Source organism: Aulostomus chinensis, chromosome 4 (assembly GCF_037954235.1).
Source record: "Aulostomus chinensis isolate RoL2024-O1b breed Wild chromosome 4, RoL_Achi_v1.0, whole genome shotgun sequence".
Classification (NCBI taxonomy): domain Eukaryota; kingdom Metazoa; phylum Chordata; class Actinopteri; order Syngnathiformes; family Aulostomidae; genus Aulostomus; species Aulostomus chinensis.
Genome location: NC_141323.1, coordinates 3368900 through 3388823, shown reverse-complemented (window position 1 = coordinate 3388823; position 19924 = coordinate 3368900). Strand labels below are relative to the sequence as shown.

The 19924-nt window shown below is 41.5% G+C and overlaps 1 protein-coding gene across 1 annotated transcript in view; it reads right to left on the bottom strand.

The window, feature by feature from the left end:
* syn3 (synapsin III) overlaps positions 1 to 19924 on the bottom strand; it is a 119626-nt gene that overhangs the window by 63421 nt on the left and 36281 nt on the right. Inside the window, exons 4-6 of the mRNA XM_086201089.1 lie at positions 16351 to 16442; positions 1753 to 1909; positions 570 to 659 (exon numbers count right to left, since the gene is read on the bottom strand). Coding sequence (XP_086057215.1) covers positions 570 to 659; positions 1753 to 1909; positions 16351 to 16442 — 339 coding nt within the window. The remainder of the gene's footprint in view (positions 1 to 569; positions 660 to 1752; positions 1910 to 16350; positions 16443 to 19924) is intronic.

Here is a 19924-nt window from a genome sequence, read left to right as displayed (position 1 = left end):
ATTTCAGTGGTCCCACTTCATTTCCCTGTTCAGATGTTAACCTCGGACTCGTCTTCAGCCATTTGGCTTCTAAGTAATCCTGAAAATGAGTTTTAAATACAAAACCTACTGAATCAGGCGGCAAAATTTCCTTCACAATTCATTCATTTTGATACTGAATCACTTGTTACGTCTTCATATGTGGTGATGAGGCTGTTTCTCCAGCTGAGGGGCCTTTTTGTCGCTATTTCTGTGGTTCATGTTTGTGTAAATATGCTGTCTGCTTAACACAAAAACTCTTGGTCAAGTTTGATCCTTATAAAAAAAAAAAATCCAATCAAGGAAGCTGTGTACAGTCTGTAAACGCTGATTCCTGAAAGTGTTGGCGGGGTGGGTGGGTGGGGGGGGTTCCTTGTAGGGGGTTATAGAAATATTTGACTTAATTTCTGTGTTTTATATTTTTATAATAAAGATTTAATGAAAAACCAACCACAGGAGGTCTCTGGTGATTGTGTGTGTGTGTGTGTGTGTGTGTGTGTGTGTGTGTGTGTGTGTTTTTAACCAAAAAGTAATTTCTACAAGGCACTTACCATCTGCATGTGGTTGGGGTAGAAGGTTTGTTCATTCAGGGGGAATTTTTCAGCACCAACCGAGTGGTAGAGTTTAATCATCTGAGAAAACTGGAAGGAGACATAAACAAGACGTCGTTACTGCAGCAGCAGCAGGAGCAAACCTTCTCTCCCTCCCAGATGTGATCCTGTAGTACAGTTCGACCCAGCGGCCACCTGTCGTCCTGAGAGTACAGCTGATCATTGGGATGCAGGAACATCAGGCCTCGTGCATAAAAGTTTTGTCATTATTCTCATAATTCTGTGTAAAAATATATACATGACTCATTAGAGCCGATCTATAGCTGCTTAGCTGAGTATGAAAACAAATGAAGCTTCATCTGGATTTGGACAAGGAAACGTCCCAGCGAGCCCCTGCGAGGGCTGCTGACTTCTGTTATGTGTGAACCACTAAACCCACAGACATGTCAAACTCAGACAAACAGAATAAAAGAAACAGGAAAAAGGGGAAAGGAACTGCGGCAAAAAGTGCAGAATACATCTGCCTTGCTCTGACATCACCCTCCACATCAAGTGTACCTGGATGAAGTAAAATTTTATCAGGCGAGATTGTACACGCGACTGAAGATCAAATCTCTACATATGAAAAATGCATGCATGGGGCCGGTTTCAGGGTTGTGACATCTGCTGAGGTCGCTACTTCCTCTGCCCTGCCTGACCAGTGTCCCTCAGTGCTGTTGGACCTGTTGCTTCCAGCTGTGTGTTCACAGATGTGACATGAGTTTGACGTGGCTACGTTGTATTCTTCTGCTCAGGACAGTGCGCTGCCTGTCTTGCGCCGATCCTTCACTGTCAAACTGAAGGCAGAGAACTTTGGCCTGCCCCGCACCAGTTTGGGAACCCCTTGTGCTGACTGCTCGCTACAGTTTTCATCGGCGAGTGAAGCAACATTAACTTCCTGTCGATTCATTTTCATTAACTTTCATCTCTTATGGCACATCGAGGCTCCTGTAAATGTATAAATTACAAGACAACAATAACAACCTCATGCAGAGTCGTGAAGTATTTTCAATCATTTCCTCTCGCTATAGAAATAGAGCAGGATGAGGCTGTAGAGGTGCCTGTCCAGGGGCAAACCCGCGACACCGACTGCACGTGTGGGTCGGAAGACAGTCTAGAAATGCTGATGCTTAAGTTTGCTTACCACCCAAGGCTTGCTGCAGAAGTTATAGATAGAGAAGAGCGAGTTGATGCTCGGGATGCCGCCAAAATGCAGGCCGATCACGAAGTTCCTGAAGTCCTCTCCTGGAATCATGCTGAAGGCATGCTGGCGAATCAGGACAAAGTCGGGTTTGAAGGACCTGCAGACAGAACATGGAGATGAAAACAATCAGTTGCTCGACCTCAACTTGATTCAAAGAACTCTAAGGTCATGTGATGTGAAAGAAGAAATCACATGAAAATGATTTTTTTTTTAAATGAAAATGAATAAGGGTTATTTCTTCATTTAATTTTTATTTATACATTATTATTTTTGCATTTTATTTACTACTGCTACGGTTATATAGCCTATTTTAACCTCTAATTTTGTAAAAAAAAAATTTTTTAATAATCTGACAACTAAAATATGCGTCACACCGACGCCTATAGCCCTCGCCTTTGCCTGCAGGCGGCTTCTTGAGTGTGTGACTCATTCAGTAACCGTGAGTAAAAAATGAAAAATCTGACAAAAAAAGAGACTTCAACTCTGTGCGGACGGATGAATTTGCCTTCACTGCTAACGACGCTGGATTACCGGCGTGCTTGATATGTGGGGACAAATGATCGAACAACAAAAAAATGTCACATTGAAAGACATTTTCAAAACAAGCGCTCAGCATTCGCTGAAAAATACCCAAGCGAAGACGAGCGAGAGAGCACCTAATCATTTTGGACTATCCGTCCAATTAACACGGCCCGATCTTTCCTTTACAAATTGGTCTGGGAGCTGAGCCAAGCAACCCATCATGCACCTGGAGGCCTCCTTTAAACCAGCCTCCGTTCCACAGGCGAACCCATTACTGTTTTCTCTTTCATTTCAGGTATTGTGCAACTGTGCGTGGCGCTTTACGCCAAATTTACTTAAGCTGTTTGTATTACATCATTTCAGTAAAGTAAGTTAACATGTGGTAGCAGCAGCATAAGTAGGTCTCATATTTGACATGGGACATTGTGCTGAAGCACTTGGAGGGCGCACGCCTCCACCAAGGCACCCTGTAGATGGTGCCTTGGTGGACCTCAGCCAATCCTGATGTATACAAACAACGTTTTTCATTATGTTGAACAAACCAGCCCTAAATGTTAACGGGTTCTTCCTTGACCCACACGGCACTCCTCCACCGTACTTGGTGAAAATTGGCCTCCTAGTTTTTGCATGATCCTGCAGACAAATGACAATGAAAAAAAAGACCTTCACAAAGGTTATAAAAATATAATCATGATGTAAATGATATATTTATGCAAAATTAACAATCCGCAAGGGGCGACAGTTGACACAGCAACAATGCTGACTTCCATCTTTCCTTTCATTTAGATACAAACTTATTGTGTTCGTAGAGCAGTGAGCTGAGAACATCTGGTCACAGTACATTCCATCAGTTGCAGACCTGCAGTGCAGATACAGCTGAGTGGGAATTTATGTGCTACATTGTTGCCTAACATGTTTTTTCAATATGTCACATATCTTCAACATCAGGTTTTGTTATGCATAAATCACACTGACCAAATGTTGATATAAATATGGGATACAGACACTTTAAGGTTGGGCTGATGGGATCTGCAGCGGAGTGATCATTCTCAGAGGGAAAACAGATGCGGGGATGGACAAATATGCATGTGTGCCGCATGCGTGCAGGTAAACACACTGCAGACAGGCTCTAGAAGCAGCTACATCCTCAAGTGGTGCTCAAGTTAGATGGTCAGCCAGGACCTGGCAGGACAGCTGACTGCAACAGAGTGACTCCAGCTGTTTGTCCCTGCTGCTGCACTCAGCCACAGTGGCTACGCACCAAAGACTTGGCTATTTATACTGAATGAAGCCGTTTATTGATGCTCCAGAACCAAACCAGACCATTCAAGCAAAAGTCAAGTTCCTTTGAAATATGGCAGCCGATGTTTGAAATTTGCTGTTTCTGAAAAACAACATCAGTTGGTCTTATCAGCCTCAAACAGAATGTTGCTGATGCTGACTGATTAGGCTCAGGCTGAGTATGAGCCATATCCATCCATCCATCCATCCATTTTCCTCCTCTTATCCTGTTAAGGGTCGCGGGGGGTGGAGCCTATCCCAGCGGCGACTGCTGGACAGGTCACCAGTCCATCTCAGGGCCAACACATAGAGACAGACAACCATTCACACTCACAGTCACACCTACAGTCAATTTAGAGTATCAATCAGCCTCGTCCCCTCTTGATGTCTTTGGACTGTGGGAGGAAGCTGGAGTACCAGAGAGAACCCACACAGGAACAGGGAGAACATGGAGACTCACCCAGAAAGACCCCGCGCTCGAGTCAGGGCTCGAACCCGGAACCCTCCTGTTGTGAGGGGACAGTGCTAACCACTGCCGCCCTATGAGCCATACATCATACATCAATATGTCATATTGTAACAGCACCTTGTATACAATGGGACGTTAACATAGATGCACCCTGATCTTGTGGCGTTTACGCCGTTAAACCAAAAACATAAATGTAAATTACAAAAAGGTTTACGCTGGAATAACTGAATTCTTCAGCTGATGTGCTGAAGTTTAGCGCTAAGCTATCATGAAGGTAACGTTTAATTTTTAAAATCAAATAATCCACCGATTATTTGTCGCAACCCTCCACCAAAGATGTACTGCGATTGGTGCCATTTGTCTGTTTTATAGGATGATGTAAAACTGTCACCAAATGTGGTGGAGGGGTTGAACCAGGGCAAAAAGAGACTCGTTAAGGTCTGGGGCAGGTCTCAGGTTCTACATAGCAAAAGAATAAAAACCTTTCTTTTTTAGATCTGGTTTGGATGAGGTGTTCAATAATGCCTGGGACATCACATCACCTCGGTGGACGTATGCGCTCTCAGAGTGTCCTCTAGGTCCTCGCGCATTTGAGCAAAATCCAATGTCATTTTTTCACAGGTATGTATTTGTGCTTCTAGTAACTACATATCAAGTAAAACCATCTCTGATTTTCAATAATTGATGCCTAGAACCAGCAAACTATGGCCAAATAATAAAAAAAAGAATCCTGATGTGGTTATTTTTGACAGATATTGGAATCACCTATTTTTTTTCATGTTTAGGTTCCTAAAACGCGCTTACGATTGAGAAGGTGAAACACAAAGTGTGATGAGTCTCACAAGGCATTGCAGAAACGAGCTTGACGTCATGTTTGTATAATGTATGACCTGAGCTCTACTACTAGCCTGATGCATGGAAGTGTAGCAACAGAAGGACTACACCTCTGCACACCTCATTAGCACAGAAAGGCTAGATGCAGAGGACATGCATTAGCTCAGTGGGATGACTTCAGCGGGCCGCGGTTAATGGAGGCAGTGCCCTATAACAGCTGAGCATTACCCAGGTTTGTTAGCCATTAACTTTGCTTTTCTGTCTCCTCATCCTGACTCGTTCTGCCGAAACAAAGCTCCCCATGGGTCGCGGATTACACTGAAGCGGCGCATTTATGTTTTACGATCTGAATCGCCCGCGTCCCGCAGTCATCCCTTCATGGTCCACATGCTAATGCGCCCTTTGAATGGGTGAGTCAGTGGTGAAATAAAGGTTGATAACAGGTGCTGATATCTGGATAGCAGCTTTATAGATTAGAATATGAGGACAGAATGGATGCATGTGGAATCATGAGGTCATTCATGGCTCTAGAATAGCAAAGTGGGAGAGATGGGAACGGGTGGTGGAAATAATTGACAGTTTTACAGAATTTACAGTTCATTTACAAAACAAAGATTAAATCCATCCATCCTGATGTAGATATACAATGAGTACAAATATATAACATAGCAAGATAAATACTTCATTATTAATATGAATAAAGAAATTATCATGGTATTAGTATGATACTTTCAGCCGTGTAGATATCTGACACTTCTTGAGCAACTGAAAGAGAAAAGGCGATGTTTCAAACTTGCGTTTGGTTCCAGTTGGTTTAGTTTTGCATGGGAATATCTGATGGCACTGCAGAAACAGCTTCCTCTGCTGTCAGATTAGAAACAATTCATTGTTCATTTCTGAGAACTTGAGAATCTCATTGGAACTGGTATGTCCATGTGCCGTGAAGAACTTCAGTAGATTTCCTCAATTTGTCAAAGTATTGCTTCTCAAACGTCAGTCATCAAAATTCAGAATCAACATAGAGAAAAATCATTTTGCTAGCCTACCATTGTTCAAAGCGCTGTATGAAAGAGGACACATAGGAGATAAAGTTGCAGGCACTTCTGCTAATCTTGTGCAAAAATTCAAAGAAGCAGCAGCAGCACCGATGCAATGCTGCTGATATCAGCAAAAATCCACCAACAGAGGCTTAACGGGTCAACCGACCTTGTTATAAAACTGCACGCTTTATCAACATTCTTTGAGTAAGAAATTACCAAACCACAGACAATATGCTGACATTGTGTTGTCCTGACGTATTTACCAGAATATCTGGCCTTCTAATGGACTCCAATTTCTTGTCCTGTGACTGGTTCATAGGCTGCCGAGGGGCTTTATCTTCCTCCCATTAGTCTGTCTCTCAATGATAAGGACAATCGAGAGAGAATTTGCTGGGAATATCACAAACGAAGAACTGTACATGCCAGAGATCAGTACAGCACAATTTACACAATGGTGCATTGTATCTAAATAGCTCTCCGTGATCAGAGCAAAATGCACCTTAGGGGGAAATCTCTTTCCTACTTTGAGGACAAACACTCAAACTTTCCTCCTCTCTCAATGTAAGACATTCAGGGTTTGGTACTGAACTCTGGCAGAATTCACTCAACAGCCGTGAGAGGGTGATTATATTATGCCCTGAAGCTAAAAAGTAGCTTCAACGATTACTGCTAACATTAGTAAAACAAGAGCGTGACAGTTAGAAGTTCAGATTTATTTACATTTTCTTTAACAAATTAAACTTTTGTTAAAACAACAACAAAAAACTGGTCCAGGTGGGCAGTCGTACAGAGTTCCAGGTATCGTAATCATACTGGTTCCAATGTGAACGGTAACCAGCCCCCAAGACAGTCAAGTGTAGCACCAGACCTGGAGGATTATTAGCTTAGCTTTGCTAGCATGCAGCAAAAATAACTCGGCCTGTGGAAAGCAAACTGCACTTGAAGCTGAACACCTCCCGAACACACGGCGCACCTAGCACCACCCTAAAACTGCCTGGCGCCATCGAGCTCTTTGGGGCCCTGTGAGTTGAGAAAAACCCTTTTTGTTTGTCTACCTTGGAGAACAGCTTTATTTGGTTGACTGATGGTGAAAAGTAAAATTTTTGGACAGAAGGTGGATTTAGCGAGAGAAAGACAAGAAATGAAACAGATCGTTAAACTTCTCAAAAGGTAAAAGGGTATAAGCAGCAGTGTAAATTTAAGCCAAACAGACATTCCCATCTCACATCCAAATAACCCTCAATTTCCTCTGTCAAGAGCAACCAGCTGAAGCATATCATCGTTTTGTGGCTTCTTGGCCTGGATCTAGGACTCGCTGTAGTTGTGGCTGCGGCTACAGGCCTGGTGGCATCCCAGCCGTCTGGCACAAGCTCAGAATTCTGGGCGGTGGCTTGGTCAAGGCTGCCAGAGCTCTGGATCACTTCCAGCCACAATCATACTCCAAGGCACACTGCCATACTGCAATGAAGGTCACATAAAGGCACAAGCACCATCAACTAATATTACAAAGACTTGCAGATAACTCTAAATTATACCTCTGAAATTAAAAAAAGGAGGGTGCAGCTTAAGCATGTCTAGTGAAACAAACGGGAGAATGTTCAGTTGCTCAGTGATTGTGTTGAGGATTTGGATTTGCAGTTCCATGGGAGACGAATGTAATGAGGAAAAGAGCTGCGAGAGCGATAAAGCACCTAATCACCTCTGGCAAGGGGGAAATGAGTGTTGTTATGAGTTTGAGTGAATTAGCGCAGCCATTTGTATTCATGGTTGTATTACTGGAGCAGGGATGGCAGAGCGGGCCTCATGGACCATGTATGCTTTCATTAGAGTCACAGAACTCCTAAAGGAAACCACCCTCAGGCATCCTGATCTCATGTCTGAACTCCGTGAGTCTGCGAGCAAAACGGATTTGGTCAGCAACAGGATGAACCTGTCTGTCGTATTAGGTGTTTAGGCTGTTCCAGACAGACAATTCCTTGATTAAAATTGGCTTCAGAGAGGGTCAAGGGAGAGGGGGTTTGTCTTTGTGCATGTTTCTGGATTGTCTTTGTGTGGTCTTAGGACTAAATCTTCACCTGAGGTAACCAAAGGAGGGGAGTCTTGTGTTATGTGCTGTAGGAATTGGAAAGGAGAGAGGGGTGGCCCCATCTGGCTGAGACCACTAGTTTTCCGGACCAAAAATTAAACAGGGGAAAAGAAAAAAAAAGAAAACAGACGAGGATCTGCTATTGTAATCTGGCTTTCCCTCTCCATTGGTGGAGCTGAAAATAGCAAGAATGTGACAAGTCATTTCAGCTTAGGCCTGCTACCATTTCATTCATAATTTTGATATGTTGCACGCAACAGCTGCAGGACATCTTGGAGTGATGGTCCTTGAGTTGAAGAGTGTGATGAAACTCAGTAACTCTTGAATGTCCACTCATAGAGTTAAGATTTGAAGACTCCTTTTAAAGGCTACCACAAATATTTAGTCACAAAATTCTGATTATTCTTAATCTCCCTCTCGCACCACAGAAAGGTCATAGTTTTCAGTTTCAGTGTAATATCTGAAACTTTATATAAGGAGTCTGCATAGAATCTACATTTACAGGTCAATCGCTAAATGCTTCGGTCATAGAGACAGGGGACGCTGTCCGAGGTTTTGTTGCAAGAAGTGGGTGGAAAAAAATCCGAGTTTAAAAAACTGCTTTGTGGAACAAATCCACAGTCTTTAGGACAGCACTTTGGTAACATTGTGTACTGGTAAACACATATTGTGTTTCCATGTAATTATGAAGAGACTTGTTGATGTTTAGCAAAAAAGCCAATGTGCAGTAGGAGTTTCCATCACATGGTTTGGAGTGAATAAACTAGACTGCGAAATGCCTACAGAGGATGGTGGTGCAGGGATGTCACTAATGGCTAAACACAGGGTAGAAGAAGACAAACCATTTGCGAACTTTGTTGAGAAGTCTTGAGGAATTACCTTAGGTTGGACAGGTTTTCACTCTTTTTAGCACCAGTTAGCATTAAACGCGTTCAGAGGATAAAGACAAAGTTTGGGAATATCCACGAAGACGACAGCAGCAGAAACAGCTTCTCAGTTGCTGAGTGAAAGATGTGCTACGTCACACCTGATTGAAAGTGCCATTTCCGTGGCCAGTTTCACACGCTTACTCTTTTACAAAAAAGGCAAAAATACTTAAGTGAATATTCAAAAAATTAATTTGAGGGAGTCATTTCAAAGTTTAAATTTCCATCAACCTCTTCCAAATGCAATATTTCAAAAAGCGCATCAAAATACCTTGATGAAAACCTGACGACTGTCCCCCCCCCCCTACTCCCAATGATGGAGAGAGAGCATCATTTCAAGTGTGGCGTATTGTTGAGAATGTAACTCTCTCACTCTTCCCACTTTCCAAGCAAATATCTGGCATTCAAAAATACCCAGACTGTGTCACGCTAGGTGGAGAGCGCTGATGTCTGGCATTGCAAGACAGTAAACCATGTTTTCAAGAGCCTATTAGCTCCGGTTCTGCCTTCAGCCCAAACATGGGGTTGAAAGAAAGGATGTTAATAGAACAATTCCAGGATAAACTTTAAGGAGATTTTTCTTCTTTATTTACTTTCACTTCGCACAATAATCTGATACTATAAATTCCACTTTAGCTGTACTTTGTGTTTTACTTTTAGCTAATCACTAATGTGTAATATAAACATTTCATTCTCAAAAGCATTGTCAGGGATCAGTTAAGTTGAATAACTTAAATTAGAGTACCAACTTCTTTGCAACAGTGAAAGTAAATGATGGCTTGTCTCCAAAGGTTTTCTTAAAAATTTACAGGTTGTCCGTGTGGAGAAAAGTAGTGCTAAAACACACACCGTGAATCATTGTTTGGACAGTAATCGACTGCTCAAAGTCACTTAATTACCAGAAAGGGGCCATTAAAACGAAAACAGAGCATTATGATATTTCAGAGTGTTGGTCTCTTTGCTTGAGAGAAAATGTGAGATGAAATGCAGAGAGAGCAAAGGTGTCAGTGAGGACAGATTTGCCCACCATCAAAAGGCTCGTGGGGGAAATGATTACAAGAATAGATCTGGCAGACCAAAAGCCACGACAAAATCACAAGACAAGTTAAGAGTGAACAGCTGCATGATTGGCGGCCCACAAGACAACGGCTTCAAGCAGCTTAACGGCGTCAAAGTCAGCAAGTATCAGTTTCAGTTGTCAAGAGAGGACTCGGAACACGCGTCAATTAGATGGATGAAAATGGCAAAATAATAAGTACAAGTTTGTCTGGACCACAAAGACACATTTAAGGGATTATTTAACTACAACTACATATATCTAGTTTCTATAAAAACTGGAAATATTGGGTGTTCTTCAAAGTTTGGCTGGTGGTGTAGATTCGTGTGTTGCCTATTGGAATTGCAAGTGCAGGGAAAACACGGTAAATACAAATCGTTCTGAAAGGGGACATCTGCTCAAGTACAACAGGTTTCCTCTGACGGGAACTTGGTTCGTGTGAGGGTCACAGGTAAAGTGACTGCTATACTGTGTGCATGTGTTATGAACATTAACAGTTATGTCACGTACATTTGTTTATCTACAGAAAGATGCAACCATGGATGGGAGATTTTTTTTAAACATTGCGATAAACAAAGGTAGCACATGCCAAATTTCCACTGTAATATTAACAAGACAGAGAAAGCTTTCTTGCTCATTTGTGAACCTTAAAATTTGAGCTATCCTGTAGGTTCTCACCAACAATGAATTTATTCTGAACACTCCAAGTGGGTTCACAGTGGGGACCACACATAGAGACAGACAACCATTCACACTCACAGTCACACCTACAGTCAATTTAGAGTATCAATCAGCCTCGTCCCCTCTTGATGTCTTTGGACTGTGGGAGGAAGCTGGAGTACCAGAGAGAACCCATGCAGGAACAGGGAGAACATGCAGACTCCACACAGAAAGACCCCATGCTGCAGCCGGGGCTCCAACCCAGAACATTCTTGCCATGAGGCGACAGTGCTGACCGTTCCACCACCGTGCCGCCTCCCGCCCAGTCATGTGAGACGATTAAATTCATTTTTTAAAATTGGTTTCATACGTATATGCAATACATCGAGTGTAGGCGACTCAGTGTTACTGCTCACTCAACTGTCTTTTTTATTATTTTACCTTGGTTGAGACACACACACAGCACACATCAAATAAAATCTTTTACAGTGAATTATTTCTCATCAAACTAATCTATACTGTATGTCTGTCTATATTCCAGTTTCAAAATGTAATCAGGCTGTTTGCAATGTTTTAATTTCTTTTTTTTTTGTAACCCTATGTCAATTTGCTTCTCCCTGTGCGTACACATTCCCCAGTTTGGGAACCACTGGTATAGAGACAGTGGTGGATTGGTGAGTGACTTCCACTGCGCACTGTGCAACAAGCCCATCAATAACAAAAGGGTTAAACTTAAAAATGAGTGAGAACGTTGGTGGGTTCAGTAGTCGGAACCAAGGTTCAGTGTCTCAGTGGTGAGGCACAACCGTCTCTCCTAACAGTTTTTACACATACTTGGATTTAAAAAAAAAAAAAAAGTCACTTTTTCATTCATAAAACTTTTGTTTAACCAAAAAAGTCAAGTTACTCATGATAAAAGTAATAATTGTACTATAACACAGTATTTTCTGAGACAATTATCATAGCATGACAATTACCATAACATGAAAATACTTCTACCCCAAACAACTAAGCAAATACAGTTTCTTCATATCTTTATCTCTCACACTCTCAACGTGACACTTGAGGTTCAGTTTCACCGTTAATGTTGTCACTTCACAACTGACAATTGAAGAATTAACAGGAATAAAGCCAAACTGCCTTCATTCAGCCATTACACATCTGGCGCTTATTTCCAGATTGTTATTCAACTAGTTTAGAGTAGTTGAGCCGGCTTGAATCGAGTTTGTTTCATTACGGTGTAGTTTGAATGTGGGTTATGTGGCACAACATTTTACAAATCTCGTGTTCATTGCAATATTTGGAGTGAATAAAAGGTCACTTTTAAAGGAAACTTTAAACTCTCCCAACACAATAAAATGTCCTCCTTGTCTTTACCTTGACCTTAACATGATAGGACTTGAGCTGAAGCTGCTGATCAAAACTATTTCCACCATAAAAAAAACAACAACTTCATAAACAGTTAACCAATAATTCATCAACAGGTTTTATTAACCTCAGGGGAGGACACAGGGAGGAGGAAAACGTTGCTGTGGCTTATCATACTTGGCGGCTTTAATCTGTCTTACAGCCAGACCAGAGCTTCAATTTAGAGCTGAGCAGCTCCCTGGAGGTTTTGGCAGTGGAGTGTGGAGAAGCCAAAGGGCTGACTAAAGCAGTGCAGCAGAGAACAACATGTCATAACTGCTGTACCTTGTGGTGTGTCGCCTTGCTGTACTGCAGGCTGAGCATGCCACGTTGCACGCACGGGTAGCGTTCAGAGCAAGCTTGAGACGCTTTGTTAGCAAGGAAAGTACAGTCAAGCCCTTGTGTCTTCATTTTGGTGCTCTTCACGTTCAGAAAAAGAAAATTTGACAAATAATTCAATGATATGGAAATTAAACTGCAAATCAAAAGCCCCTACTGTTTTTTTTTTTTTAAATCATTATTATCACTGACACTGAGCAGGTCCATTCAATAACCTTCACTGATTCTAGAAACTTCAGTGATAAAACACCAGGGTCAACAGGGTTAATAACTTCCAGATATGTTGCACTAATGAACCTTGAAAGAAACACTTCATGTTAAACTGTTTAAAAGCAGCGTTGGAACAGACTGTGTTGCTACACCCTATCAAGCAACATTTCACTGCAGCGTGTTGTATATTACACCATCAAGGCCGGAGGACAGACAGACCATTGCAGTCTAGGCCTTTTCTTAAGCCAAGGAGCTGCAGGAAACTCTGAAAAGTAGAGGTCAGGCAGACCCACAACCAATGACACGGCCTCTCTTTAGGCCCGATGGATGTGGATGCCAACCCTGGTCTGCCTCTGGATTAAATCCCATCACGGTCTCTTGAGAGGGAATCCTAATGATCATCTGAGGTGGGTAGATGATCACGCTACATGAACTGGCACATTTTGCAGACATTCCATTTCGTCAGATTTCTATGTCCTAAAGAAGAGGTGTAGGACATATCCTACTGCCGCCAAATAACAAAATTATAATAAAACAGCTGGCATTATAAATCCAGTTATCACCTATGATTTATCGTTTTTGTAAGGTCTTGATTGTAGATGTGACAATATTTAATGGATCTCCGCTCATTTAAAACTGAATAAACTTTATCATCCATCGCCATGGTAGATAGAGAGAAGCACAGCTTCACTATGTCATACACCATGCTTGAGGAATCGGTCTTTTGTCTTCGCGTCCGGCTCTATGCTATCAAAGACATCATTTTCATTGGTCATCATCATTGACATTTCAGACTTAAACAACAACAAAATCGAGCCTGTCTGGGGGCTAAACTCGGGACTATCCTTTTCCAGGAGAGTTTTTCCATCTACCAGGCATTATTAGTCATCAATCTAGACCACTTGCTGGATCGTTGTACCATCTGTGTCAGGCCATCTGCATCTAATTTGGCTTCTCTATAATTTCAGTAATATCACCAAAAAATATTCGCACCACACATTAACCTCAATGTCAATTCAAACAACAGGTTGCATTGTAACGTCAGCAGTATGACTGCGATGATGCTCCCTTGCTTTCACACTGCAGTGTGTACAGCACTGATAGGACAGGTTTGTTTTGGGGTTTGTTTTTTTTTCACAAAATGATGTGAGGTAGAGGCCAAATTAACTGATTATTCTCCAAGAAGGCAGAGAATGAGGACTGGTGGGATGACACTGGACGGCAGGCATTTGGTTGGCTGATTTAATCAACCAATCAGGATGCAGATCAGCAGCTTGGAGAACAAGACAACTATTGACACTGTGCAGATACAGTGGATGTAATCACACTGCGCAGGTTTTTAAACAAGTTAAATCCTGCATTGTTTACAACACTGTTTGCTAGCCAGCAGTCTTTACTTTGCCTGTGCTTTCTCTCTTGGCATGTTACTATTCCATATGCTGTTGTGAGCATGTAAGCTAGTGTACTGGTGCGTCTGTTATGCTGCAATTACATCACCAAAACACCGGTTGACAGTGCGATTTTTTTTTACAACTGTGGCGAGTTTCTCCGTGTACTTCAAACAATGGTGTTTTGGAGGAGGGGCTAATAAATCACAGGAGGGAATGGTGTGGAAATGAGGCCACGGAAATGCGTAGGAAGAAATCACAGTCACAGCTGTTGAGGTCCACACAGAAACCTCCTGTGCCTTCATTACCCGCTAAAAATCAAAGACACAGGATTTGACTCACTGGCGTTTAGAAGCTGGAGTCCAACATTTGATTCGATTGAGTTCAAGAAAACAAAATATTGGACCCACCAGACGGAAAAAATCTCCAAATCACCATATCAGGCTGAAAAGATGATATAATCTATGACGTCTACCTGTTGTTTATTGTTTGCTTTGTGTTCAAAAGCCTTTCCTAGTTATGTTGAGGACGAGCGTGAAGTCATCTTTACCGCCCCTAAATCAGCTGATCATCATCCTCCTCGAGCCCAGACTTAACATAACAGTCTATTTAAATAGCCGGCTTCACATGTCAAACTGCTGCGGCGGCTCACTGGCCAGAGGCTCCCTGAACGCCATTCAATTTTTCTGATGGATACGTCAGAAATATTAACGGTAATTACCACTTTCACCGTGAGCTGATAACTGGAACTTTTTATCTGGAGTTTAACACCTTCCAGTCGTCTGATTTTACGTCACACGAACCGCTAAGCATGGCAACATTTTGCTACTTCTAAATAAATTTTAAAAAAAAAAGAGTACATACACAATCTGTCATTTCCCTCTGATTTTATTTTGAAGTCTGCAATTGTCCATTCCATCTGCTCCGGTTTTTGATCGCTGATTAGCCCGAAGGAGGTCTGGTTTACAGTGGGCATGGTGCCGGGGCATTCAGTGTACTTTGACTGTTCAAGTGTTTTTATGCATACGAATATTTGGGTAACATTTGCTTTTTTTTCCTTAACGTTAGATCTCTTTTATTTATTCTGTTGAACTCGGTTCACAGCAGTCGTGCGGGTGTATTATAATGTTATGTTAGGTTACTTCTCGAGTTCCTTTGCTGTTGTTTTTTTTGCTATAATGTACGTCACAGAACATGGAATGGATTACAAAGATTTAAGCACATTTAATCTTGTCAGCTGTAGGCCAGAAAAACATCCTTAAGAAGAATCCTTTAACTTGAATATTAAATTCCTTGCACAGAAAAAAAAAAACTGACATTAATGATATGTTGACATTTGCAATCATAACTCGAACAGTGGCCATTGCATGCTGGATGCCACAGGGTTATGAACTTGGACCTCCTTTTTTTTCTGCCTTTGAAAAACCCAAAAAATTATTGCCGTCATGCAGACGATACACTAATATATGTGGCCGTCTCATTAGACGACTCCAGACAACAGACATTAGAGATAAATAACTGAAAACCCGATGTAACCACTGCGGCTCTGAGCTCAGACAGCTACTTCTAGCAGCTTTTATCTGCATATAAGTGGAATTAACTGGCTGAAGATCTTGCAAGTGTTTCAACTGCATCCATTTTTACATTAAGATTTAAAAAAAAAAAAAACTCAACAATTTTAACAATCACAAGACCGACCCAGTTTTTGTTACTTATGCTTTGTGTTCAATCTATGACATGCATTTGTAACACATTTTAAGTATATTACTTCTATTTTGCTTTTATCGTATTCTTTTGCTCACTTTTTCTTTTAAAATATTCCATGTTCCATCTTCTATCGATTTAAAAATCCAATCTGTGAAATGCACCAAAGAAATAAACTTCATAGTGAATATTGTCATGATGGTGATGCTCAGCATTCACGCAAGTATCAGCACTGATGGAGCAACTTCTGTTTGAGAGTGTTTTTTGGCTCAACACATATCTGACCTCCACTGACTTTTTTTTAAAGCTGCTTTGAAAAATTGGCTCAGTCACCACAAAAACTGGCAAGACTTCCAGCGGTTTTATTATTGCCAGAGTTGCCAGAGCGCTGATCAGACTGCTTAACTGAACCTTGTGGTTGCATTTTGCAACATGAAGTAATACTTTGGTTGCAACATTACTCAGAAAGACTGAATGAGGTTGACGAGATTATTTTAAATACTCATTTTATGACATGGTCATGCGTATTTCCAGCATACAGAATCAAATCAAAGCTAATGGGGGAGAGGGACACGTTGCAAACGTGTCAGAGTTTTCTGTTGGTTTCTAACCTACCTGACCACTTTGGTGCCACCCTTGTTGACCTGCATGTCCACCATACATCCTGAGTTGACACAGGATGCCAGGTTGATCTCTGAGAACTCTGCCTGAGAACACAAAGAGGTGAAAAAAAACACTGAGGTTAGACATTACACCCTCTCGTAACATTTAATATACTAAGCGTGTGTACAGCCATTATTAGTCAATGCAGGTTTTTGTGTTTCTAATACATTTGAAAGAAATGTAAAATGTGCTTTGGTGGCACCAGATGGACAACAGCACCTATGAACTGTGGAAGTCATGCAAGGAAACCCTTTTTTTCAGAAATCTTTAGCAGAGGGGCTAGAAAATGCCCCCCCCCCCCAAAAAAAAATGTAAGTAGCAGTAGATTAACCTCTGACTTTGACAGCAGTTCCTGAATAATACTTTTTCCCATGAAGGTTAAAGAAACATTCTAACAAAATGAAAATAACATTCAGCGGAACACTGCAGTGATCCACAGTCTGTGGCCTCCCTGGCTTGAGAACCTTAACTCGGTCAACTCCCAGTGAAACATAAGAGGAGGGGCGACTTCTCAGAACACACTTTCTGAATGAATGAGGACCAGAAAGGGACAATTCAATCTTCCTTGGAATGACTATCACTGCAGTTAATTTCATGCTGCAGTTTAACTATGGGAATTTCCTGGAATGAGCTTTTCTTCTGTCACAGTAATAATGGCGCTTTCACAGGACTCTTACTCAACAGCCAGAGAAAATGCGAGGATCAATTCTTTTCTCATCACAGCAGTGGTTGCAGTTGTTTTTCTCCAGTCTTGTATACGACTTTCTTGCAAGCTAAATATAAGAAAAACAAGCTCAATTACACAGGAAGCTCTTTAGCAGCTAAAGAGACAGATATTGTTATTTGGGGAACTCAGAAATCCATAAAGGTCCAAATAAATGCTGATATTTCATTCCTAGCAGCTGTGCAGTTAAATAAAATATCATATAATACAGTTCCAACTTTAAAGGTCCAAACATATTTGCATGTAGTAGGTTACTCATTCGCTAAAGGCCATACGTCTGACTGTCAAATTTATTCAATAACCCTGATGAGGTCCATGCCAAGGATGCGTCATTATAAACTCCCATTTCATCTCAGGCATGAAAGACGGCTGTTTGGCCATCTTCACATCACTGGAAAGTATGAGAAGTGACACTAATGTAGCAGACATAATGGGCCTAAACAAGCCACCTGTTGACTGACTGTAACAACGATTGGATGTGACATGGTCGACTACCAAACAAAGCTCCAGGGACTTGGCTCTATTTGACTTTAGTGAGCATGCTCACCGTGAGCCGGCAATGGACACTGTTGAAATATTACACCCAAATATGTCGGTAGTAGAAGTGCCAAACAGAGGCCTTTGCTATGAGTTAAAAAAGCTTCGACCACTTCAGAAAGTGTTCCATGGATACAAAATAGAAATTGTTGTTGAGATATTTGGTTACAATCTGACATTACAAATTGATTCAAACAAAATTCCAGGCTTATGTTCATAGTGACTCGGCCAGTGTGAGAGCCAATGTGTTGGGTTTATTTTACCTTTAATGTATGATATGACTGATTGCATTATCAGCATGTCAGCACCCTCTATCCAGAGTTTGCGATTAGGAAATGTAAAGATACAAATGCTGGAGGTAAAAGTCATGTTCAGGTTCTCCATAGAGGACATATTTTCAACATTGATGCCACAACCATTGGCATTTGGACTCACCATGAGCAAAAAGGTTGTAAGAAACAATACGATATGATACGATACGATACGATACGATACGATACACATTATTGTCCTAGTAGGGAAATTTTGTCTTGTACTCCTCAGTTAATAAAACAAACTACACATGCAGAGTACCATCTTTACCGATCACAACAGTAAAATGCACAAATTCCACACTGAACTTATGGCACACAGTCAGTGGAAAAACACAAAAAACATCTCCTTTAGAAGTCTCAAGTCGGTAGGATATACAGTATACTGTATAGAAAAACAGGTCTTGTTCACAATCTCATGGAAGATTACTACACTACCCATAATCCTTGAGTGTACCGGCGACATCGCTTATTGGAGGAGTGTGCCGTTAAAAGGGAAATATTGAGTGCACCCATCACTGAGAATAATATTGAGTTTCAAAAGTTCCCTCTAGCATATGAAAAGAATCTGTAAGCTACTTAGCTTGCAACAACATAGAGGTCATTGGTCATGAAGTAAAGTTAAACTTATTTTGGCAATGTCTGATTGAAATGCATTATGGGGTGAGTTAGGGCTGGGCGATATCACGGTATATATTGTCTGGACGTTAGAAAATGTCACATGTTTAATGTTAAACTTTATTGTTTATATCGCGGTGTCGCAAAACAGGCTTTACGGCAGTATTTTACATCACCGACGCGCCTTACGGCAAGCCCAGGCACGCGGCTCAAACATACACAGCCATGGAGGAAGATGTTGGACACCACACAGAAGAACATGTTACCAATTCTCAATCCAAACAACAACAAGATGACGAACAACCAGCGCAAACCGACGAGCTTGTACCTAAAAGAGGGGGAACTTCTGTCATATGGCGGTGGTTTGGATATAAAAAGACAGACAAGGATCAGACTACTGCACTTTGTAAAGTATGCCGCCGCCCGATCCAACAACAGACTCGAACACGAGTAACTTTTTATCACCTGAAAAAAGAATCATGAAAAAGAATACAACGAGAAAAAGCAGCAAAAGCTGGGCCGAGTGACGTTGACGTTAAGAAGAAACTCCAGACGCAGACATTGCAACAGGCTTTTACCCGCGGCGCACCATATAGCCATACCTCCCGCAGGTGGAAGGAAATAACCATGGCCGTTAGGGTTGGCACATCTGTAAAGATATGATTCCAATCTACACGGTCGAGAAACGGGGGTTTCTTGAGTTGGCGCAAACACTCGACCCTACATATGAAATGCCCAGCCAAAAACACATCAGTAGCGTTGTGTTACCTGCTTTATATGATGAGTGCCGGGCAAAAGTGGAGGAAGAAATAAAAAATAAAATAAACTGTTCATTCATTGAATTTACCAAAAATGTGCTATATCGTGATGTATATCCTATCAGGATATAAAATGAGCTATATCGGGATATCAAATTTTGGTCATATCGCCCAGCCCTAGGGCGAGTAGTTCCTGCACTACAAATGAAGGTAGTCATGCACCTCTGCCTTTTTCATCTGCTTGCTAGTTCGGTGGTTCCAGTTTTAAAACTCAAAAAGGATTCAGAAATATCACTGGAGGAACTGAACGGGAAATTGAAACTGCTGAGCAATCACAACTGCACAGATTCCGGTTCCTAATTATGCTACGCAAGAGGGGAAGAATTCAATTAAACACGGTTTTGAAGATTAAAAGCAAGAATTCTCAGTCCTGAAGAGGACATGGCAACAATTTATTACTCAATACAGTAGACCTAATGAATAATATTTACCACAGTTAACTTGCAACTGCAGGACTCTTATATTATCATAATAAAGAGGAGCTATCTGAATGACCATCAGCTGATACTATGGTTGCC